The following is a 24,474-nucleotide window of genomic DNA, read 5'->3' as shown; positions in this document are numbered from 1 at the left end:
CACACATGAATGCATCAGTAGCAGGGAAGACAAACAGGTGTTTTTTCTTGGGGGAGAATTTTTGATCTGCACACTGTGAGTTTCTCACGAACTCGGTGCGTGACCTTTTTTGGGAAGCACCGTGACCTAAACCGGTGCAGGGCGGTATACTGTTTCTACAGATGGAACCCATGTGTACCTCGACTGATCCATATCTTGTTTTTCTCTCTACCTTTTGCCTGGGACCCATTGAGTCACTCACACGGACGCTCAGGTGGCGGCACGGATCTCTGCCTCTCTGACTGACATCTGTGGGTGGGTGTCTGCTCAACCATCAACCACGACAAGACTGAACCACTTCTCCTTCCCGGGAAAAGATTCTCCAACCCAGGACCTGACGGTTACCTTTGGCAACTCCGTGTTAACGCCCGCTTTGACTGCGAGGAACCTCGGCGTGACACTCGACAGCCAACTCTCCGTAACTCCCAACGCCATTGCGACAACACGATCCTGTAGACACACGCTCTGCAACCTCAGGAGAATACGTCTCCTCCTCAGAAGGAACTGGAGTCAGGTATTATAGTACCATATAAAGATTCACGATAAAGGTCACAGCCCACAAAATGGAGATTTGTGCAAGTTTAGCACTAAACGCCGCCACCTATCAACACGCACCAAACCCCACATGTGGATGATATGATGATTTGCAGCCCATCAATCGTCCACCCCTCAACCAACCTCAGCCGCTGTGTTCACTTCTGTGCTCTGGGAGGTTTCCTCCAAGGAACGAGTGCCTGTAACAACGATGTCATCAGCTTTACCACTGAATCGAAAGACCTTGCATTACCGGAACAGCATTATTTAGTTTGTGGTAACATCGCTTACAGCTGTGTTCCAGGGATCCTTCCTAAAAGGTCCCTTACAGGGAAAAGCTATTTATATCTAAATTTAATCAAACTACATAATAAAATAAAGTTGCGTAACATATGTTTTTTTAAAGGGTTAATCCTTTGAAGAACTATAGCAATTATATCACGTTCACACGGGATTCATAGTGAGATTACCCTTTGACACAGCAGTTCTATGTTGAGGGTGTAAAAGAGAAATTAGAGCGGCTTCAGGGGGTGAAACTGAAAACCCATACTTAACGGCATTGTTAGCATCCCCAAATTTCCAGATAAACCTGTTCCTGTCCATCCAGGCACAACGTTTCCTCCTGGGTTTTTCTACACAACCTGAATCCGACATTGTGTTTCTTTTAGGCCGCTGCTGGTGTGCGTGGCAGCGGCGGTGGGGCCTGCCCAGCGTCACTGTCTCCTGCCAACGGGTGTGCCAGCTGGTCACTGCAGTCATCTTCTCTGTAAGCAATGCCGTGTTTGTAAAACCGAACACAGATCTAAGTGAGACAGGTCTTAAGCATGTTAGGGAAACGGGTTGGATACAACCAGGTCTGTTGTTATAATTAACGTTGGTTTAAGTGGACAAATACATGAAGGCATTGCATGTAAAGCATTTTGCAACATTCTCGCTCCGCAGTCTCCAGAGGAACGATCCAACGCGCAGTCCAGCAGCGGCGCCAATTAATAACGAATCACACGCGTGCCCCATAAGCATGCTCACCGACGAATTAAATGTGCCCTCTTTCTCTGGGAAAGCACTTCTGTTAGGCAGATCACACACAAACTATTTGGCCTGCGTCCCGGGGACTCCAGGGCTCACAACATGGTCGCAGGCGCGGTCCAGCCGGGGTCACTCCGAGCGCTGCTCAGCCCGGACTCCTTTCCCACGGAAACCGTGAGCAGCGGCTCAAGAGACGGCAAAAAACAAGCTGCGGCAGTGAGAGTTTGCAATGATGACCCTTATTTATCACATGCGAGGGCCTTTCGTATGTGCTGATAGTCACACTTTATTACACTTTATTACTCACTCACTTTATTACTCACACTATTACAGATATTATTAACACATTTGTGGGAATTGGCTCTCTTGCGGTGAGTTGGCTGGTTTAGCCTTTAATATGGGTCTTTTTTACATTTTAATATGAGGGATTTTACAGAAATAACTATCTAAATGATTCCGTGAAGTCTTGTATGGCCACTTCCATTTCTAACTATGTTGCTAATAGGTCGCAGCACAGTGTTAATAGTTTAAAATCATACAAAACTGACCCCTCTCATCAGTAGACACCTGATTTGAACCACGCAACAAATAAAAAAAATGTTTTTTTGTCACCGTTATGATATTTGAGTGAAATTAATTTGAAAAAAGGGGGGTGTTTTAACAGCAAGCAAGATTTAGTGAGAGTTTTTTCCTTTTTTTGGTAGACGTGTTTTTCTGTTTCTCCTTCATTAATTACATTCTATCATCTGGAGAACATATTTTTCATCTCACACATCATTACCAAGTCACATAAATCAGAGAGTACTTCACTTCATGTCTCGACTGGTTGGCAAAAGGCATTCAAGGATGCGTGGCATTTCATATTCTATAAAAGATGATCAGCGTTGGTTAAAGACTGGAGTTTATAAACTGAAAACAGGTTTTATCTTGAAGAATCACGCTGCACCAATCGGCAAACTTGCAAGGTATGCAGCTAAAAAAATGAGAATGTTTCCAGATGAGAGTGATTGCTGGTATACTGGAAAAATGGCTCCTTTCCAAAGGTTTCTATTTCATTTCAAAGTGCTGTTTTCCGCTGAATGGCCGAGGCTTACTGGCAATTACCTCAAACAAATGATCCATGCGTTCATTTATTCTCCGTCATATCATCATCATATCTGTCCCCTTGCTCAACTCAAATCATATTTTTCCAGTTTTCCTACTTCTTAATTAAAGGTTCAGATGTTGTTGTTGTTTTTTTAAATCAGTTGCCTGAGACATTTGAACATAACATTTCCAAATGTTCGAGTATGAAAACGCTCTCGGTAATTACCGACGTTGTTGCGTTGGGTTTGAACTATGTAGCCATCATGAGGTTTGGGATAAATGGACCAATGAACTAATTTGGGCTGCATCTGAACTACTGACGCGGTTACGACTTCATGATATCTCCTCTACATTTGGGGTTTTGAGTTAAATGTGTCATCAGCTTGATGATTATTTATGGACTCGCACCATCATAAGATCAAAAGGTCAAGCCGTCAGCCTGAGCTGTGACTTGTGTTTAGTTATTCAACTCCTTGAGTCTTACTTTAACCAAACAGAGAAGTGATCCACGTCATTTTAGCTCCTTCCAGCTTTCAATCCAAAGTTTCTTTGGTGCTTTGCATTCGTCAAAAGTGATCTCCCTGATCCCTGATCCCTGATCTCTGATCTCTAATCTCTAATCAATACCTTATTTAAAATGCCAAACTAAATATCTAATTTCACTTCACCATTTATCTCTGATTTGGTTGACATGATCAATAAGTAGTGACTCAGGTCAGAGGTCGACAATCTAACGAAGGCCAGTTTGAAAAGGAATTTACACAACGTGAATTTCTACATGGAGACGTTGTCCCTGTGTCTGAATTATGTCATCATACTGTAACAATCTTCCTAAGAAATCTGGTGAGTATTAAGAATGCCTTGAGCTCTGGAATGCACCTCACTCCCACACTGACAGGTCATTCATCTTGTTGACGCCTCTCTTGTAGGACTTGGGGGCAGGCGAGAAGTTCACGAGGCAGCGATAATTCCTAAAAGGAAATGAGATGAGAAATATTACGGTCTACAGCGTCTTTGTAAGCAAGAGGAGCAAATCCTCCAGCGCTTAATTGCCCTCGCAGGGGATTTTGTCGTGGCTTAGGCACACGTGTTGTCACAACTCAGACACTTTCTTCACCGCCGCACGTTGTGTTCGTCGCTTCCTTCGCCGCATCTCTGAAGACGTCAGAAGCAGTAAAAAAAAAAAAAAGATGGGCCACACGAGGTGCACGGATCGACGCGGTGTGCTTCCGTCGAGGCAAAACCAGTTCTTCATTCGCGAGTGTGTGAGTCTGTGCAGCCGGGGCCTTCGGGGGCCGCGTCACACACGCAGGTGGCCCCTGAGCCTCTTGGCAGTTGGGAAGCTGAAACTGGGGCCCGAGCCGCTGCGACGCTCAGGAAGCCGGCGGCCCGCCTCAGACGGGAAGCGCTTGGGGTTTTTTTTTTCTCAAATGTTTCATGGCTCATGCCTGCAGGTCCCCCGGCGGCGCCCCGTCATCCTGCACCCACGGAAATAAACACACACTTGTATATATTGTGCAGCTTGTGTATATTGTTCGCAGGCTGCGGGTGTTCTTTTTTATTCACCTACCTCTGCCCCACCACGACTTTTCTTAATTACCACGTTTGTTCTTTTTCTACATTTCTACATAATGTTTCTTTTCACTGCATTTCAGCATTAAAGGCACAATTCCAGAGCAGGTAGTCAGAGCAAAAAAAACACAATCAACATCAAATAAAAGATGTAATCGTGAAAACAAGAGATCGTATTTCATTTTTCAGTCAGACTTTTAGACCGCAATGTTTCACCTCGACAACACATTAGCCACCGTCAGCACAACATAAACATGCGTTGTTTCACGACCTTTGCACAACCGGATTTGCAACCACGCAGCTGAGTGCATATAGTCACAAACCGGAGAGGATGAATAGATGGTGCATTGTGTGGGCATTTAAATAAGAATAAACTTAACAACAAGGCGGATACAGCGTTAAATCATGCAATGGTTGCGCAGCGTTGTGGTCAAACACGGGATGATAGATGCAGAGAGTCAAAGGTTGATTGAGGAGGAATAGCCTTTTTTCCCCCATCACTTTAAATGAGTTCCTTTAACTGTGCTGAGCATGTTGCATACTTAAGGGCGAAAGTTCAAAACGCGCTCCAGAAAATCAGAAACTTCACAAACAAGGGACTGCTGGATCACGGTGTTACTAAAGGACCACAGCGCGTGCATTCACTACGACACAATCTTCTTATATTTTATCTGCAAAAGAAAAATACTAGAGAGAGTTTGGGGAGTTTGGTCTCATTCAACTTGACCAGCATTATTGACTTATTCTTCTCTCAGGTATGTTGTGCAACGGCCTTCGATAACGAGCGATTGACAAAACACGCGCTTTAAACCGATGTCCTTTATCTTTACTATCCAAGAGGGATTTCTGTCCAAAGGACAAGTTGTGTCCAGATGGAATCATGCTTACACTTCAGGACGGGAGGGGGGGGAGAGCCGTAGAAAGTGGCAATAATCACAATGGAGACAACGACACACACTCACACGTCGACCCTTTGATCAAAGGTCACCATCCGTCTGTCAAGCTGCGGTACGCGTCCTTTGTCACATTGGTGTCGTATAACCACGGCTTCTAAGACCCTTGTGGACAAATAGAACGCATTCGCTTTGCTAAAATAACAACTTAGTGATTATTTAATTATATAATCACGAGGTATCGACATGTGCAAACCGGCTTTGAGCAAGAAAACGTATTTTGCGGACTCAAGCAGAGTAGTGTAACTACTATTTGTTTGTTTTTATCAGAGCACGGCTCATTATTCATTTGTAGAATTGTTTGAGCGCATCGACTTGCTGGAAATGGGAACCGCAGCCGACACAGAAATGCAGAAGGTAGAAACCAAACACCCCCCCCCAACAAAACAACTTCAGGTGACCTACTATTTTTCTGCAGCCATTGTTTGCCAATAAAAACACACGCGTGAAAGGACGAGTGCCCGAGGAAACGCAAGCCGAGAATTTGAAATTAAAATCATTACTTAATAGCAGCGAACCAGTTTGTTTTGAAAGGCACCTTTGTGTCCTCGCAGGTAGCAGCGGCTTTTATATTTGGATTCCAGGCCTGCAAAGAGCCGCAGGGACAAAGGCAGCGGTGAGAAAACACGTCCACAGCAGTTAGTCTGAGACGAACAGAGACAGACACAAATTACTCAGGAAGATGAAACAAACAAATGTGCATGCGCACACACACACACACACACACACACACACACACACATTTCTGAGTGGGTGTAGAGTTTTGTAGATCAACCGTTGTCATCTTAGCATATTTATTGCCAAGGACTGCAGAGGACAGGTGTGGCTTTGCTGATTCGTGACAGATGTCAGCAGCACAAATGATCGTCTTATTTCTGCTCTGATTCAAAGCACAGATGAATGAATCCGTCGCTTTGAACACGTTCTGAACTACAAGCTCAATCCGCTGTTTTAATATTCCGCCCCAAAACGCACACACAGCAGCGACGTACGTTGACTGTGAGCTGGTTTTCTTATTTCAATGCAGGGCGTCCCGAAATGTCTCCATACCTCAGTGAACTCGAGGAACTCGGGGATTGAACAAGATGTTCCAGCTCTCTTTTACAGAAAGGGGTTGAAAACCGACCATGTGTGTCTGGGACTTTTATGGAACAATGTGAAAATGTCATGTCATGATTATCGAGGCTGAAATGATTGCTTTTATCTCTATAATCATCAAAATATGCACTAAATGGGCACGAAAACACACCGTAATCGCTCTACCTTAAATTTAATTTCAGATAACATGTCCTACATTTCATCTATTTAATTTATTTGTTTATTGAGCCTCCATTTAAGGGAAAACATCAAAAATAACTCACAAGGTAACACAGTTTGAGTCTTGATAACATTGCAGATTGCAGATATTGCATGTGATTACTTCTGTTGAGTTTAGTTAAGTAATGAACTGATTAATAACTTGTCTAAAAGGTTTTGGTAATTACACAATGCATCTCCCACAGATGCAAACAGGCTTTGGGACATGAAGTACTCGACGTTTGCCCTTCGAGCCGCCGCCGGGGGGGGGAAATAGTTTGCAACTGTTGAGACTTGTTCCTCTAAAGCTTATGTTAAAACCGCACCCCGAGTGTCGAGCAAATGAGTATAATTATCGGCAAAAAAAAGAGTCTGACGGTTCCTTGCGGGGGGGGGGGGGGGGGGAGTGGGGTTTGGATAATGAAAGCAACCATCTCTGAATGTGCACAGACAGAAAGAGCTTATTGACTGATTGAGAGTCAGCGAGGAGCTTCTCACTCCAGAATAACAAGCAGCAAAGGCAGTTGTGTGACAGTTGGTCTCTTCCCCTGCGGGACGGCCCCCTCTAATCTATTAACACACGCGCGCGCACACACGCACGCACACTTCTTGGCCTTGATAAAGGCCTGTGGGCTGCGGGTGAGACGGCACAGAACAGGCTGTACGCCCGGCATGGAGCGGCGCGCTCGGGCCTTTCACTCTCGCTGCTCTGTTTGCAATGATTCATTTTTGCAGATAGGAAAGAGACAAAATACAGTAAGACTGTGTGTTGGACGCCGTCCTCCGTTTCAAAATGGTTAAACATTAACTGCACAGTTTAGACGTGGATACAGTTTCAGTTGCATCATCAAATCCTATCTGTGACTTATGATAAGATATCAGGCTGCTGTGCGTTGATCATTTACCGCACGTGTTAAAACAACAACATTTTTGTACATAGAAGGTTGACAGCAGTTGTGGGAATTAGGCGTCATATCAAAACACTGTGTTCAAAATAACGCGTCAATGACGTTTCCTGATGCAGGCGTCATCCGCCATGACGTCAGCAATGCTGCGGATGATCAGCACATTTTTAGACATTTATATATATACATCAACAAAATTAGACTTGTTTTAGTCTGTCAACACTTCAAAGCTTTGCAGGTTTAGTCACCTCAGCTGTCACTTTGATAATTCCATTACAACTGCCTTTACACCGTCTCCATTTATAAATGTATCGTCATTGCACAACATTCATACCCAGTTTGGTAAAAATTGCATCGATGCTAAATCACTTTAATGACATTGACGTGTTCTGGAGGCCTGCGATCACCGTGTGCACATGACACATGTTGGTAAATGTAAAGCAGATAACAACAATCATCACTTATAACACATATTTAATACCACTGCAACTGTGTTGACTGTATTATCATTCATGACATGTTCATCTGCACGTCTATCAGCATAACTTTGGACTTTATTGGCTTCCCAGGGACCCCGTAAATATAGCCCCCCCCCCCCCCCCCCCCCCCTCCTCCACCCAGGGGCCGTTATGCGTCAGGCTGAAGCCGATGTGAGATTGTCTATTTGTACACCGACTCCTCTGTAGTTTCCTGACAATTAATCACTAATATATCGGCTCAAAAGGATGCATACTTTTATTTTAAAAATATATTTTAGGGACGAGCAGGCTGCGGCCAGCTGTGTGACTCTCAGGGCTAATAAATTCCCCTTTAATCTCTTTAACAGCAAGTGATCCCACCGCCTGCGTCATTTTAGGAATGTTTTGGGGGGGTTGAATCCAGGGTGCATCCTCGAACCAAGACTTTTAATCACCTTCAATCTGGGCTGCTTTACAGCACTGGGGGAGTAAACCCGACTCCCAAGGGGGTTGACTCCTTTCTAATGACATGGGAGGTTTGTGTAGGATGTTTGATTAGCTGGACTTTAGAGAACTTCCTCTAGAATAAACACAGATTCACGGCCTTCTGTCTTAGACTTGCATCATTGATATTGCTGCTATTTCATTAGAGGGATGCCAGCATTGACGGACTAGAACGGACCAATCGGGACTCGACTGACGAGGGATCTGGTTCCTCAATTACAAAAAAACGGATCTTTAATAAGGTTCTCAAACTGTTGGCACTCAACACCGTGGGAAAGCAAGTAGAATAAATAAATAAATAAAATACCGATGTGCGCATGAAGGAGGGAAAAAGAGGATGTGGAGCTCGCTGGCACCGGCTCCCCACGGTTAATAATCTAATCATTGATCGTCTCTTCAGTCAAAAACTGGAAACTGACAAATGGAAATGTGCTCCCACAGCGCTGAGGTGCACTTCAGCAGCCGGTACATTCCTTCATGTGTGTTTTTATCAGTCCCCCCCCCCCGGGGGAAACTTAACGAGCAGAACCTCTGGGGTCTTGTCACATGACGCCACTGGGCCTGATTGGAGATGGGTGTGTGGGATCGAGGTCGGACGAGTGGTAGGTTGGCGCTCTCCTGGGAACTCAAAAATGTAACTATTTTCCAAGGCTGGGATATTTTTCAGACTTCCTCTTGTAGAGTTAGAATGTAGTCTCTGCCCACAAGGTCAACACAATAAATGGACTTTAAGGGCACCCATATTGTTGTGACAAAAGCCAACGACAAAGTGCCCTTCAGGTGCAAACCGGGCTGCTCTGCCTCGCAGGCCAATGACTTTGAAGCAAAAATAAGGAAGTGCATTTATTTTATTTTCTTTGGTTGAATGTCCCACTCCCTTAAAGACAAACATGGCGATGAAACAATGAGTCAATACTCAAACAAATGGCATCCAGCCATGATCATAAATGAGCCTGGCAGAGGGATTTTTTTTGCATGAAAAACAGACAACTTTTTTAGCCCCAGAATTTCCCAGAGTTCCTTCCAGCCAATTTAACGTTGTTTCTTCCAGAAAGAATCCCAATGCGACATGGGACAACATTTGCATTCAATGTTAGTGTTCGAAGTTTGTCCAAATTATAAAGTAAATATGAAGCTTTTTCTTCTGTTTCAAATACGGGCTTTTTAGTACCAAAGTATTTTTCCAGCATAGTAACACTGAGAATTTGTCTAACTGATCACACGTCAGCTTGACTCTTTTTTCTCCCTTTACTTTGACATGTTTCACTTCCTTTATTCTTGTTTTGTCGTCCCGTGGTTGAAATGTTTAAACGGTTGCTACATTTGCAGTTATTTTCTATAAATATGCACAGATATTGCATGTTGCCTGTTGCAAAATACTGACAGTGAGCAACACGACCAAAGCACCTGTTTCAATACTCTGGAAATCGGAGACTTTCTTTCCGCTTAAAAAGATCTAATCTTAAGACAGGAGACAATGTTTCCGTTTCGATGGGAGCTTGTAGCATCTGTGCTTATATTAGTTACATTAGCATTGTGCAATCAGCAGTTAAAAATAAACCTGGTCTTCACGCCCACAAAGTCCTTTTTTGACATTCGTGCTCATTGAAGGATTAAAGAGGCCTGTGAAACCCATCAGAAAATCACATAAAGACCACTGTAAGTGTGCCACTACCTGTTTCTGCGCACGTGATTGGCCATGCATAAGAAATGCATTAAAGTGAAGGGTTTCCAATGTCACTGAGGTCATCCCCTCTCCTCGGGCTGACAGCATCTAGGGCAATACGCTAAAATGCATATGAGGACAATTTGAATTTGTTCCATTCCTCTTTAAAAACAACAACACTTTGCCTGAGGTCAGAGGAAGCGGCATCTCTGTTTAACTTTCAGGGACTTTTAAGAATGTGACACATTTTAAGCTTTCACCACTCTAACCACTCCGCAGCCGACGCTAACATCCTGCTCCAAAGCATTTTGTTTAATGGACAGCCAACAACAGCATTTGGTTTGTGAGTCGCTCCTCGTTTGATTCAGGAGACACAATATCAACCCTCCGACTAACAAACTCTTGGATATTTATATGATACAGCTGGTTGTGTTGCACACAATCTGGCTCTTAGTAAAACAGAATGCTGACAAATAAAGGCCTGAGAAAACATCATCAGACATACACTGAAGATGATCATATCGCAAAGGTTTGTTTGCAGCCTATGCATGCGATTTGAAAAAATAAAACTGTATTTCCTTCTCTTTCGTCTTACTTTAAATTCAATTTGGTAACTTTCTAGAGCTGCCTCAGAGAAGCACAAGCAGGAAACAGTGGTTAGGAGGTAACCACGAGTGAAAAAGTACATTTGGATGACGCATGCAGGTCCATACTGAGGTTGGTGAAACAACACCTTACATTTAAGTGAAAAAAAAAAGTACACTGTAACACATTATGGAGTTATAGCTGGATGCTCTACTTTCCACCTCTGGCGGGTATTTGATTCCCACACGTATTCATGCGGACGTCTTCATTAAAGCATCGTTCTGGTCGACCAAGTTGAAGAAGTGAAACTGTACATGGTGCGACACAACAACAGTTCTTTCTCCGACAGCTCAACGAGGCGCAGAGGAGGAGCCGCCTTCGCTGACTCAAGAAGAAGAAGAAGAGGGGGGGGGGAGAAGTTCCCTGTCAGTTTTCAGAGTGACGGCCGCGTGAGGTGCAGCTCGCAGTCGTCGCAGCATCGCCATGGAGCACGAGCCGCGCGAGCAAACAACTGCATCCACTGGATTGCTCGCGCCTCCACCGCGAGTCGGACCGATTTGGGAGTTTTGAATGCCGCGCGTAAAATGGACATTAGGACGCGATGGATCGGCTTCTTTTCGGAGATCCTCGGAGAACCCGCGTTCGCGACAGACGCCACTACTTCGGAAGTTAGAGGGGAACCGTTTCTCAGTGTGAACCGTTGAAAAGAAGTCCCCGCGGGTATGAACCACACGGCGGTGAAGGCGGGGGGTTCACTGCCCACCATCCCGGCGATCATGTTCATCTTCGGGGTGGTGGGGAACGTCATCGCAATTGTGGTCCTGCGGATATCGCGGAAGGAACAGAAGGAGACGACTTTTTACACCCTCGTGTGCGGCCTGGCAGTGACCGACCTGCTGGGCACGCTGCTGGCCAGTCCCGTCACCATCGCGACCTACGTGAAGGGCGCGTGGCCGGGGGGCGAGCCGCTGTGCCAGTACTCCGGCTTCATCCTGCTCTTCTTCTTCTTGGTCCAGCTCAGCATTGTGTTCGCCATGTCGGTGGAGAGATACCTGGCAATAAACCACGCGTATTTCTACAACGAGTACGTCAACCAAAAACTCGCGGCGCTCAGTCTTTTGGCCATTTACGTTTCCAACATCGCGTTTTGCGCGCTGCCCAGTTTGGGTTTCGGGGAGGTGAAGCTGCAGAGCACGCGGACCTGGTGCTTCATCGACTGGCAGAACAACCAGACCGCGGTCGCCACGTTCAACCTGATGTACGCGGGAGTGAACTCGGCCATCGTGCTGGCCACTGTCGTGTGCAACGTGATGGTGTGCGGGGCTCTGATCCTGATGCACAAGCGCTTCATCCGCCGCACGTCGCTGGGCACCGACCAGAGGCGCGTGGCGGAGCTCGGGCGCAGGCGGAGTTTCGCGCGACTGGCTGGAGCGGAGATCCAGATGGTGATCCTGCTCATAGCCACCTCCGCCGTGGTGCTCATCTGCTCCATTCCCTTAGTGGTGAGTATCTGGACGCGTCCCGCACCACTCCGTGTTTTACGCGTTAAAATATCAAAACATTATTCACCAGAAAGCAATTGAAGGGAAACTAATCTATTGAAATTAAAATAAAGATTGTGGAAAACACCAACATAGTTTTACCTCATGCACGCAAATGTAGTTAATTCAAGTTTGAAGAACTTTGTGTTCTTCCTTTTCTGATCTTGGGTGACACCATCCCCTGAGGCTCACGTGATTCCTTCAACACTCCCTCCGTTTGCAGGTTTAAGGAATGCATTTACGAAGCTTTAGAATCAGCATATATGTGACTCATTAGTCATCTCTCAACACTCTGAGCGTTCCTTAAACAACAGACTTCCATGAGATGTTCACTGTCTAAATCCTCCAACTTAAAATACCCTTGCATTGTGAAAAAGCCCCGGGTTAAAGGGATCATGTTAAGGTCACGAGGCCGGATAACAACATGTGCAGGGCATTGTTTTGGACTCCTTTTGTCAAAGTATCAAACACAAGGGTCATGTGACTGTGAAGCTCAGTGGCCAAAAGCATCTTATGCTTAACGATGAGGAGGACTGTTTCTGTTGGCCTCTTGCCATCTCCACACTGCTGTGGTTACACGGAAGTTGTATCCAGTATTTGTATTCGACCGTTCCATGCCAACCATGTAGGAATATATTATATAAACAATTGTGTTACTCTTCTAAACCAAGTATAGACAGGTTTGGGCATGTAAAAAGCACAAATGGCTCTGCACTTGACATGTTGATTCATGCTCCTTTGTGGTACAATCAAACAATAAGTTAATAGATTGACCTTTTTCTCTTGTTTGCCCTTCAGCTGAGGATATTTGTGAATCAGCTGCACAGAAATCAGACAGAAGAGCAGAATAAAGACCTGCTGGCCATCCGCATGGCCTCCGTCAACCCCATCTTAGACCCTTGGATCTACATCCTGCTCAGAAAGACGGTGGTCCTCAAGCTGATGGAGAAAATAAAGTACCTGTTCTGCAAAATGGGCGGGCGCGGGCGAAGGAACGGCGGCGGGCAGTTCGGCTGCGGCGACGCCCCCTTCGCGTCCTCCATCATGTCGCAAGACTCTCCCACGCTGGCGTCACGGGAGCTGAAGGTGATTGTGAGCACCTCACAGGCCTTTTTGTACTCGTCGGAGGGAACGGCCAGGTCGCCTCGCGCAGAGGCTCCGGGCGTCTCCGGCCCACCAGCTGCACAGACATTGGAGGGCCCGCGGGAGGCCGAGGGGCCCCGGAGCGAGGGGCCTTCACGCGGGGATTCAGGGGGCAGGGCGGCGGAGCTTCTGATGGAAAAGAAGGACGCCGCTCTACACGTGACCTTCACGGATGAGACTGCAAACATTCAGGAGAAATGCATTTAGCATCTGCAACAGAGGTGCGCCGGGACTTCAGGAATTAACAAAGACGCGACAATACAGGAGCCCGAGTAGGCGTCCATCCATTTGTGGATGTATTGCGGCATTTTATGTGTGATACCCGTTATCAATGCATTCCTCCCCATGTCAGGACTCACCACAAACACCACATCGCCACGTGAACTAAACCGTGGAGGACAACAACGTTGTGGAGGAACTCTTTTGTTGCACTTTTTTGTTACAACCTCCGAGGAGATTCTTTCAGATGAATATTAAAATGCAAAAAAAGTGTACCGTGATGTTAATTTATTGTAAGAATGAAATCGTGTTATTATTGTCCTCTCTGTGAGAAGGGCTGGATAGTTTGGAGCCATTTTAAATCGCTACAAGATGAATATGCTCAGTTGTTGTTTTTTTCCTTTTTCTTTGTGGTGCAAAGTAACATTTGCAAACAATTTACTTCCACTGCAACAAGGCAGCTATGGCTGTACAGGATTTCTAACATAATATGTTAATATAAAATAATTCATTTACTCCTTCCAGACCATTACTTTGTAAAGATTAAACCAACATGATCTCATTTTACTTCAATTTAATGTGCAATGCTTCACATATAATTAGACTTCATAGGGGAATTAAGAAGAGAAAAGATAAACACATTATTACATTTCCTGTCTGATGAGTTTAAAGGTTTAGCCTTTTCTCAATAGATTTCCTAAGTAGATTTCTTTAAAGATTGATATAAATAACATGTTCATATTTTTTATGGTTGTTTTAGCAAGAGCCAGTGTCAAATTAACCACATCATGTTAATTCTCTTGTAAAAAGACTTGTTGTACCAAAGTCTTAAATACAAATAAAGGTTGACAGATATTCATATACACGAGCCACTTCTTTGGTATGTTTTTTTGTTATTGTAGCCTTTTACTTTTAGATTACAGGATTAAATATTGATCATTCACCAACAAAAGGACTTTAAGGGTGTAAATTCAAAAGCTGCTCATCTTTTTTTAAACAAACAAACTCAATGTCACCGCTAGCGTCACGTTAGCAGCTGAGAAAACAGAAGCGGGCCAAAGAGTCGACAGGATTTTAACCTTCAACAGATGACGCAATGAGATGAGAAAAAAAAAACGCTATTCTTCTGGGAAACTTTTCCAACTCATTCGCCACCTCATCAGCAGCGAGGCCCCGTGTGACAGGCCGTTTCAGACATTTTTAGCCCCGCCACGGGGTCAGAGGTCACAAAATGCCGCTAAAAAAGCAGTGTTCATGTGTTCACAATATGGCATTTTAGTGGAGGAAAGGGGTTAAGAGCAAGAAGGAATATCCTTTGCAAACAGTACACATAGGGATGCTTTTAAATGAGGTTAGCTGTATTTGGGATCCTGTTTAGTTCATATAAGTCAATGGTTTATTATTGACTGGATGATTGATGGATTGATGGATTATTGTGGATTATTGTGGATTATTGATGGATTATTGACAAGATGCTGGACATCCACTATAACGGCATCAAAAAAATGTGAAGGTATAAAGAAGTGATGTCCACCAATGTAACATGCTGTTTTCTATCCCACGCGTGTGTGTGTCCATAGTTCTGCACCTATTTCTTCCATACATCTTCATCCCGCTGTGAAAGCGACCCCCGGCACTGTAACCAGCTGCCCGGCTCGCTGGCGGCTCCGTGCGCACTCGCCTACGGAGGCAGCGTGGCTTTTTGGTGCATCGTTCCGGATCGTTTGCCCTCTAATAAGAAATTCTTTCAGCAGAGATCTTAGATCAAAGGTGTATCTGATCCTTCTCTGAATCAACCAGCCGTTTGATTTGTTTTTGCAAACATTTAGCGGTGCGTCTCCGATCCGATCGTCACAGACTACTGGACTGCAAGGCGACCCCCCCTTTTGTGACGCAAAATCTCAGCTCCCATCCTGCGCAACAAATGGTTTCTCCTCACGCGACTTTGTCCCCGCGTGTGTATCACTGCACAGCGCGCGACAGCTGGCAGGCCGAGGCGCAGAGCACGAGGGAGCGTATTGAATGTCACGTCGTCCAACTAATCACTCGCTCGTGAATTTAACATTAAGTCGCCTCGCACGCCCTGATCGCACACAGGCGATCTCTATCTACCTTATAATGCAACTCCCTGAAACAACACCTTCCCCCAGCAGTGGCTTCGCCTTGTGAGGGTGTGTCTACTTATGTAATCGAGCTCTCCTATTTATTTTCTCCTTTTTTTAAATTTAACATAGTTGTTTGTATAGATTTGTCTTTGTCTCGTTTTAAAATGAAGCCCTTTGTATTGCAATTTGCGGGCAACAATCCTCGCCAGCTGCTTCCAGATAGTTTAGTAATCTAATATCGGTACGTTTGAATGAAGGATGCGGTCCTTTGTTTACTCAGCAGGCCACAATTATTACTCCGCAGAAACGCGAGTGTTTATGAGACAATGGAAACGTACTGTATTTAGTGGACACACAACTGGAACTGCCTCCGAGCTTCCAGCGGCCTTCTGATAGAAACTCAATTATTAACTTTGGTTTTCTACAAGTCAATTTAGCTAGAAGCAACAAAAATGTAAAAAAAACACTATTATTTAATATTTTTTTAATTTAAATTTCTATTTAAGTGACAACAAAAGACACTGATGAACCTGAAATAATCTAAACTGCATCATCAAACCCATCGCGTCCATTGAGAAAATATTATTTAAGACTGCGTAAGAACAGGAGGTGTAACAATAACTTATAAACATTAAAATGTAGACGTTTTGCAGGTTTACAACAACGTGATTGACCTGAAACGGTTAATTTATCTACTTGTGTATTTCAGTGAGCATCCAATTAAAAGTCCAAAGTCCAATTAAAGATAAAGATCTTTGACTGATTCAGTATTTTATTTTAGATAATTTTAGAAAGACCGAACATGATGTCAGCGACAAAATCTGTGCTTTATCATTTAAGAAAGGACTCGGCTCCATGAAACAGTTGCTGGAATCCAATAGACTTAAAATACAAAAGAAAACCAACACAGAGGAACAGGAAACGATTGCATATTTGGTTGCGTGTTTATTCACTCACTGACCCTGCAGGCTCCGTGTTTCACAATCGCACACATCAAAACCTCAAAGGTCATTAACATTTAACGGATCAGAAAGAGGACCAAGACTACTAACTATTAAAATCTGTTTGAGGCGCGTGCTTCTGATGATTCATCTCAGAGCCAATTCCTTCTGAAAGATAAATATATTTTGTGTTTATAGAAGCAAACGGCGTAACACAAATCTTTAACTGTTACTTTATGAACATGTTTGCAGCTTTTCACTGCTTCATTTTCTTCTATTTTTTTATATATAATTACAAAATGATGACAGAACTATCACATTCAAAACATGTAAAACCTCCCATGCACGTTTTAGACAATAAAAACAAGAGATGAAACACAAACACAACTCAACCGTCTTCTCTTCTGCTGTAATTAACCAACAGCAGCATCAGTCATTTCTCTCACGTGCTTCTGTCTCACACCGACTGGGTTCTAAATAACACCTTTCGCTTTGAAAAGGAAATGAAACCACAATAATCAACCAAAGCCTTTCAGGGTCCTCTTGCTTTGACAAACTGTTCCTGAAACGGGGTCGTCGCATCCTCCGACCCCTCTGCCCCGACGAGTACGTTTTTGATGTTCCCCTCGGCGTCCACGACCACGGCGGTCCTCCTCAGCTCCTCGTAGCGCGCCTGCCGCTCCGCCACCGCCACGCAGGCGGCCAGCACCTCCTCCGACTCGAAATCGTAATCCCGCTGCAGCTCCGGGGCGTTGAGGATCCGCTCCTTGGCCTCCTCCTCTTGCCGGGCCTTCGCCTCGGTCGCCAGGTGCTGCTTCCGCAACCGCCACGCCCACTGCAGGTCCTCCTGCCACAGGTTGCGCTCCGACGGGCACAAGTGGATCGCAACCTGGAAGGACCTCACGGCCTGCGGCACAAGAGCAAACGCAAGCTTTTCGTTGGGGCCTTTCCACGCTCGCAGGTTACGACATCGCCGTCTGAACGAGGCGGCTCGGTACGTCGTCAAACAGCACGGCTAACGTTCCTCGTGCCGTGTTGGGAGGCCAATTTATGGTTTCATTACGAGGACGTCAATAGCTCTCAGCTGACTCGGCAGTTGGCGATCGATGCGAAAAAAAGAAATTAAAAAAAAAAGAAACAATCTACATTCATCCAAACGCGCTGTCTGAGGGGACTGATGACCTCATTAATCAGTGGTTAACGGCGGTTAACGGCGTAACGAGTTCTTCTTGAGGCAGTTCTCATATAAAACAGGAGGATTTAAAAGTTCAACGGAGAGAATTCAGCTGCTGAAAGCGATTTGAGGCGATCAGATTCTAGGTACCAGGTATCGAGTGCTTGTGTCCACCACAGAAGTGGCTTTGAGAACTTCGCCCGGGTGTCAACGGGTCGGTCTGGATTATTTTCAAAAGCAGTACAACCGTGCGAGGTGCGAGCGACGGGCGCAGTAAGATCCCGTCACCCGGTGGCCTCTAGTTCGTGTCGCCACTCTAAACTGCTTTACATTCACACAGTCTAAGGTACTTACTAAGGAGAGTGACAGGTCACAGGTCACAGGCTGAGGAGGACAAACCCCCCCCACCGACCACAGTACCGACCACAGTGGCCCGAGTGCAGCTGAGGAGACGCGTGGACGACGGGTTTAACGTCCCGTCGAGGACAGCTCCTCCTTTGCGGCTGCACCTGCTCCGAGTGATGCGCTGAGCCGCACCTCAAAATCCAGTTAAATCAGTCCGTAAATCACTCCTGGTACTAAAGGTCTCGGGGCGAACCGGGGACACCAGTCGGACCGAGGGAGTGGATTTAATGTTTGAGACAAACAACCTTCCCAACCGGCTTTTCTCGAACGAGCACAAAACTCGTCGACAGTAAATTCTTGCCATGTAAAGCCGACGTTGAGTGAAATGTTCCCCACCTGTAACATAAATAGCTCCAACCAGTGATTGACAGTTAACTGTAATAGATTATAGAATCGGGACTCGGTGTGTTGCCAAAACAACACATCGGGTTTTATCTCCTGATCACAACGTTGTTTCCAAAGTAGCCTTTCAACCGTGCCACAGGAGGCGGATTAACCGGCTCGGCCGTCTCAGCGAGGAGAGGAGCGGCGTCCACCGCAACTTCCAATGCCTGAAAGCGTTTGCAGAAGTGAGAAAAATAATGAAATCCGAGGCTAAATCTTGGGTTTAATTGGGGTTCTTTCCGGGGGAGGACATTGAAGGAGAATCGCATTTCTCAAACATGTTGACGCACACAAAGCTCTAAAACTTGACTGAACAGGCTCTGCTAAAAATAGATGTGGCGTTTTTATCCCCGTGTTCCTTCCCAATGACTTCATCACAGCCACAAGGTGTGTCTATATTTGGTTTACCTTCAGCGCAGGTAACATTCAACCCTCCCCATTGTCGTTTTCGGTGCCCTAATTCAGGTCTCGCGCTCGCTGAGTGACAAGCGAACTGAGTGTTTGCTCGGCCCTGAGTGGGCGGAGACTGTGACTGAGATCTTGCGGGTTTCGCGTACAGCGTGTCCCGGCGTGTTCTGGGGCAGGTCGCAGCAGCGGCGCGAGTAAACAGAAATAACCGACAACCCCGCTGATTTATGGTCGGCTGCAAAAAGAGGCGTTCCCAAAACATTACCTGATGAAACGGGGGCCCCTTGGGATGAAGGTGAGCGACCCGAAAGAGGCCAAAGGATTGTGACGGCATGGTGGTGCAACGCCCCCCCCCTCCTGCCCCCCCCGAGCACACCAGCGCTCGCATCTGTTGAAGCGGCCGTTCGGCAACTTGTGACCTCTTTGTTTTTTTCCTTCGGAGCGCGTCGGCGGCCCGACTCACCAGGTCCACCTCTCCCAGGTTGAGCTGCGCGCGGCCCAGCGTCTGCCAGCCCTCCCACCACAGGGGGCGGAACTTCACCGCCATCTCCGCCGCCTTCACCGCGGGGAACACTTCCTGCAGGATGGTCAGCACCTGCAGAGAAAACACAAAGTGATTCAATGCTCTACGCATGCGCTGCGGACAGCGCACACACGTGGGATTCACAACATTAACACCGAGCTGAAGTGGTTGAGTGTGAATATTTAAAGACATTGCAGACAGAATCGCTTTTGGTTTCAGTCTGTTGGTTGGACAAAGACAGACGTTTGGAAACTTTAAACTTGTGGTCGGCGATTTCACACCCTTTTACAACACAGTTCCAACTAGCCTACGATGCTTCCCTTTAACACGGGGTCATTAACCTCTTCGGACTCTTCGGATTCGTAGATACTTGCAGTCACGTTAGGATGGTAGATCTTATGCTTTGCTGCCATGTAGAAGACAAGCTGCCAGGAGACTTGAACCAATCATTGTGAAATTGCGTAACCGTTTGAGCAAACAAAAGAACACATTTAAGACTAAAAAGTGACTCAAGAGGCTCCTTGGCAGCGCGTCCAGCAATGAGCCTCTACTACTCATACACGTCTCTAAGGACCACAACGCGAGACAAGCTGCGCGACCGCTGACACGCACGAGGCACAGAGCTTTTGCTCCACACGTACCACAACGGAACACAGCAGTTGGGGTAAATTGGAAAAGCGCAACGGCCTGAGCTTAAATGCCGCACGCCATCGAGAGGACGCGACGACAGGTTTTTACAAACGTCCTCCGGAACGCACAGACATTCGTAGCGACGCACCAGGAACAAGGCTGATCCGGTTACACAGGAAGGAAGTGAGGGCGCATCGTCGGGAAAACCACCCCTGTCATCTGGGTCAGTAATGGGAATATGATGAGGTCAAGTCTATTTAAAGGCCCGATAATGCAGAAGAACAAGTTGGATGAGCTTTGAGAGTGTAGTTGCAATAAGTCGGGGGCAGAACCCGAGCAGGAAATGTCTGTGCTGATCATCGGGGGGGGGGGGGGGGACAATTCCATTTGTGGCGGTTTTTCAAATCTCGGTCCTCTAATGATTTCCTTCTCAAATAACCTGTAATGGATTATATTATATTACGCAAACAATGGTTGAGACTAGAGGGGGGTATTTAATTGTGTTTGTTGAAGTAAATGAACAAAGATGGATCCGAGTTTGTTTGCCTGCCTCCTACATGGGAACCATTTTTACCCAAAGATGCCATTGTTCAAAATACAAAATGCAGCTCAAACTAGCTGTGAAGTAGCGCATACAGAGAATGTTGGTGTTCCCTCTCAAACCAAATGGCACGAACACATGAACAGTGTTCAGTTATCTGGAGAGTCGCTTCAGAGGGAAATGATTAACTCTGTTTACTAAGTGTCATATATATGGAGACAAAACGCCTGTCAGATAATCTCCAGCGTCCCACCCAGATGTAAAACCAAACCGCTGCTCACTCGCATTGTGGACATGTATTGACAAAAAAAAACGTCCATTTCTGATTCTCCTGTGATTTTACGGTTTGCCAAATAAGATAAAGTATGAATAAGACAAAGATAAAGTAAGTCTCCAATAAGATAAAATGCTTGCAAAATCAGAAATAAATGGACTTGTCCTTTGAAGATCAAAAATAGTAGATGAGATGAAGGGAAATGAATATAAATGTACAATATACCTGAGACTTCATCTCATACAGCAGTGGGTTGTCTGGTGTCAGCTGGATGGCCTCGTCCAACTTCTTAATGGCCTCCCAGTGTCTAGAGGAAACACACACACAGACATTATCGAACTGGGGGATTAATCACATAAAAAGGGTTTATTGCATCATAATTGGTAACCGGGTCCGTCTGGTGCACTTTAAACCGCAGCGTGATACACAACTTATTAGAGGCGTCTGAATTATTTAGAGTGCATGCGTGTTGGCCGAGAGATCTCGCACAACATTGTGTCGGAGTCCTTGGAAAACGCGGCGCTGAAGCGTGACGGACGCAAACAGACAAATCCCAAAAAGAGATGAAATTGGACGCTCGCGTCCGTTGCCCGCGCCCTGAGATTCGATACGCGTGACGCGAGTTAACACACCGCCACGCGCCTGTTTGGTGGGTATCGCGAAGCCATTTCCGCCGGGGATTTTTGCTGTGTCATGTGATAAGAGAAGCCAAACCTTCCCGATCTCGTCTGATATTAAATCAACTTTTAAGCGGCACGGATCGTATATTATACACACTGTGGAGGTGTTTTTTTTCGCATTTTAGTTATTCCTTAATATCACTCAAATAAAAAGGTCTAAAAAGGAAAACGATGCTTTGTTCTGTAGACTCGGTGAGTGAGAACGGACAACACGCTACAAAGGAGCTCCTGATGCTGCACAGCCTGTGACATCACAGTAAAAAGGTGTTGATAGTAAGTAATTGATTATTTTCCTGAGGTAAGAAATTCACATTCCAGAAGTCAATAGTTGTGGAGGGAAGCGAGCGACTGGCCCGGCGGAGCATTATGAATATGCTCGAGCTTACTGCAACTTCCCTCTCCTCCTCCGGTCAATATTGACTCAGGAGTCATTCCAATAGAGGGATCGAGTTCAGGGCTTGGGAAGATCATGAGGTGGAATCCTGAGGTGGACAACACGATGGGTCTGTCGTGTCTAGATGTTTTTACAGCTTAATCAAGAAAGATAGCCTGCAATTAAGACTAGAAATATAACTTTATCTTGCAATCAAAACTCAGTCAGAGCCTGAGAAAAGCCACACCACGGCTATTCAACTGTGAGCGAGGAAAGGGAACTAGAGCAGTGGGGGGGTTGTGTTGAGACATGAGGCAAAAGATGGGGCAATTCCACAGGAGGAAATTAAGCAAAAAGTGAGCGGCGCACTAAAAAACGACTCCTCCGCAGTCACCACATCTCAGTGTGAGTCAATGGAAGAGCAGAGAGGGGAATTTGATGTAGTTGATAAAACAAAGAGTTATTTGCAGGATGTCACGGTTCTGAGGAGAGTGGAGGGTTGTGGCATTATGGGCGGACTAGTCAGACAAATAAGCAAACTATGAGGACCATTTGGACGGTGACGAGACCGGCTGCCTCACAACTGTTAAGACAAATAAATCGAGGCACGCGAGATGGTCTTTTTTTCGCCCCCAGTGTTTCTATGAAATGTGAGGCTGGTTTTGTTTCGTTTGAACGGGTGAAAGCTGATGTCCGAGGAAAGGAAAGAACTGAGCAATCATCTTCTATACGACCTCTTTGAAAGGCAAAGCCAAACGCCTGCTGAGCCACATCTACAAAGGAATACGCATGATCAAAACAAAAAGTCTTCTCATTGTCTTCTCACACAAGGGCGCCCTTATTTTCCTTTCATTTGTACATTTCACAACCAGCCTGTTCATGGTTGAACAGCAATGACAGGCCAGTCTGTCATCTTTAGCACGATTCTACTTGGTAGGCAAAACATCTTGTTGATCTTAAAAATGATGGAAACCGCAAAGACACTTTCATCACAAACACGAGGAGCTCTTCGATTACATCAGAAGCACTTAAACCTAAGTAATGCCAGACTTACATCAGACGACAATGTTGTTAGAAAAGGAAAACGTTTGACCAACACCCCCCCCAGCCAGACAAACCTCTAAACAGACATTACACAGCAGCAAGACATCGTTTACCCAATAAAATCCACTTTATCCTCGCAAATACGATTACGGGCAGTAACTAAGGGCAACGGCATCACATCTTCTGGCCCGAAGGGTTTTCTTTTTACAATGTGCTATGTGGCTAAAAAGGTCCATTATCCACAATAAATAACAGGTCCTGAAAAAAGTCCTATATTTTCGACTAGTAGTGTATTTCTTTGCATTTTGATTCACAAAATAAATGCAGTTTGAAAATTTTATGGAAGGGGTAATATCACTAAAAAAAAAAATTCTTTCCCCATAGCATAAAAAACAGGGAAAACCTCACGTTGAGACGGCTCTAGGTTGCACCTTTGAATGACACTATTTATTTCACATTTTATCTCCAGTAGGAAGCGATTAGCGGTGCCAGTCGCCTCTCTGTACCACGGTGCCCTCCCATGGAGGGTTTAAAACATGACATGTTCCTACTGAACGTGTCTCTTCTAATCAACCAAAACCGAGGTCGTCATCGCTTAAGACCGCTCGTAATAGCGTGTTTTCTTCCCCCCAACAGGTGAGTGAGCGCGTGCTCCCTCACCTGCCGTGCTCCGCCAGCGCCGCTCCTTCCTCCTTCAGCCGGCCGCTCTTGGCCGCGCAGTCCTCCATCAGGACCTCCCGCCGCCGTTTGATGGCGTGCAGCCAGTCCACCTCTTCGGCCGCTCTCGGCCCGGCGTCGTCGGTCTTCTCGGTCTTCGCTGCCTCGGCCTCAAACTGCTGCACCGCCGACTTTGAAACCTTCTCGCCGACTTTCCTCTTCCAGCCGAATGAAGCCATTCTGGGAACGGAAAATATACGGAGACTTTTATTTTGAAATATTATAAAACAGGCAAATTATGTTGTTGAACACGATGTTGCTAACATATACGTAACGGTATGTTCTCCGCTGTGGTTAGGTCTAATAATAGTAATGTGCTCTATTTAAGCACCTCAAAGTTAACTAACGTTAACTTAGTTGACTGTTATTAGCTAATGCTACATGAGTGAGATACAACATCACTAGCTAACGTTAGCTAGAATAACCCAGCTAGCCAACAATTGCACAAACGTCCGACACCTCGGGGGGTTTGTGGACACAAGTTTGCACTCTAGTGGGTTTTATCAGAGCATATTAACTAAATTTGCACTTGCAGAATTCTTCAGGTTTCCGTGGGGCAAGACTGGACAAGCTAACGGTTGTTAGCCATGTTGGTTGACCCGGAAGTGGTGGAAATGTTTACGTCGTCTCTTTTGAGTGACGCTACATTGTGTCCAGCTGATGGCGCCACAGGGACGACTCAACATGCCATGAGAGATTTCATTTGACATAAAATTGGATTCATTCATTTGATTTAAAACCCTTTGTA

At 45.6% G+C, this 24,474-nt stretch overlaps 2 protein-coding genes and 1 long non-coding RNA gene across 3 annotated transcripts; 2 read left to right on the top strand and 1 right to left on the bottom strand.

Annotated features, from left to right (window-relative positions):
* On the top strand, positions 1-2,210 carry LOC120831603 (uncharacterized). Its single transcript, XR_005714080.2, has 2 exons — positions 1-553; positions 1,242-2,210. It is a non-coding gene; the product is annotated as an uncharacterized LOC120831603 (long non-coding RNA).
* An 8,590-nt stretch (positions 2,211-10,800) lies between these two features.
* On the top strand, positions 10,801-14,395 carry ptger4b (prostaglandin E receptor 4 (subtype EP4) b). Its single transcript, XM_040197020.2, has 2 exons — positions 10,801-12,126; positions 12,964-14,395. Exons 1-2 carry the CDS (start codon positions 11,347-11,349, stop codon positions 13,513-13,515), a joined length of 1,332 nt encoding a protein of 443 aa, XP_040052954.2. The 5' UTR covers positions 10,801-11,346; the 3' UTR covers positions 13,516-14,395.
* Positions 14,396-16,386: 1,991 nt separating this feature from the next.
* On the bottom strand, positions 16,387-24,364 carry ttc33 (tetratricopeptide repeat domain 33). Its single transcript, XM_040197021.2, has 5 exons — positions 24,260-24,364; positions 23,670-23,906; positions 21,138-21,219; positions 19,408-19,539; positions 16,387-17,480 (listed from the first exon to the last, which is right to left on the bottom strand). Exons 2-5 carry the CDS (start codon positions 23,903-23,905, stop codon positions 17,106-17,108), a joined length of 825 nt encoding a protein of 274 aa, XP_040052955.1. The 5' UTR covers position 23,906; positions 24,260-24,364; the 3' UTR covers positions 16,387-17,105.
* Between the last annotated feature and the right edge of the window lie 110 nt (positions 24,365-24,474).

Source organism: Gasterosteus aculeatus, chromosome 14 (genome assembly GCF_964276395.1).
Source record: "Gasterosteus aculeatus chromosome 14, fGasAcu3.hap1.1, whole genome shotgun sequence".
NCBI classification, from domain to species: Eukaryota; Metazoa; Chordata; class Actinopteri; order Perciformes; family Gasterosteidae; genus Gasterosteus; species Gasterosteus aculeatus.
Note: the sequence above shows the minus strand (reverse complement) of the source record. Positions and strands in the feature narration are given on the sequence as shown.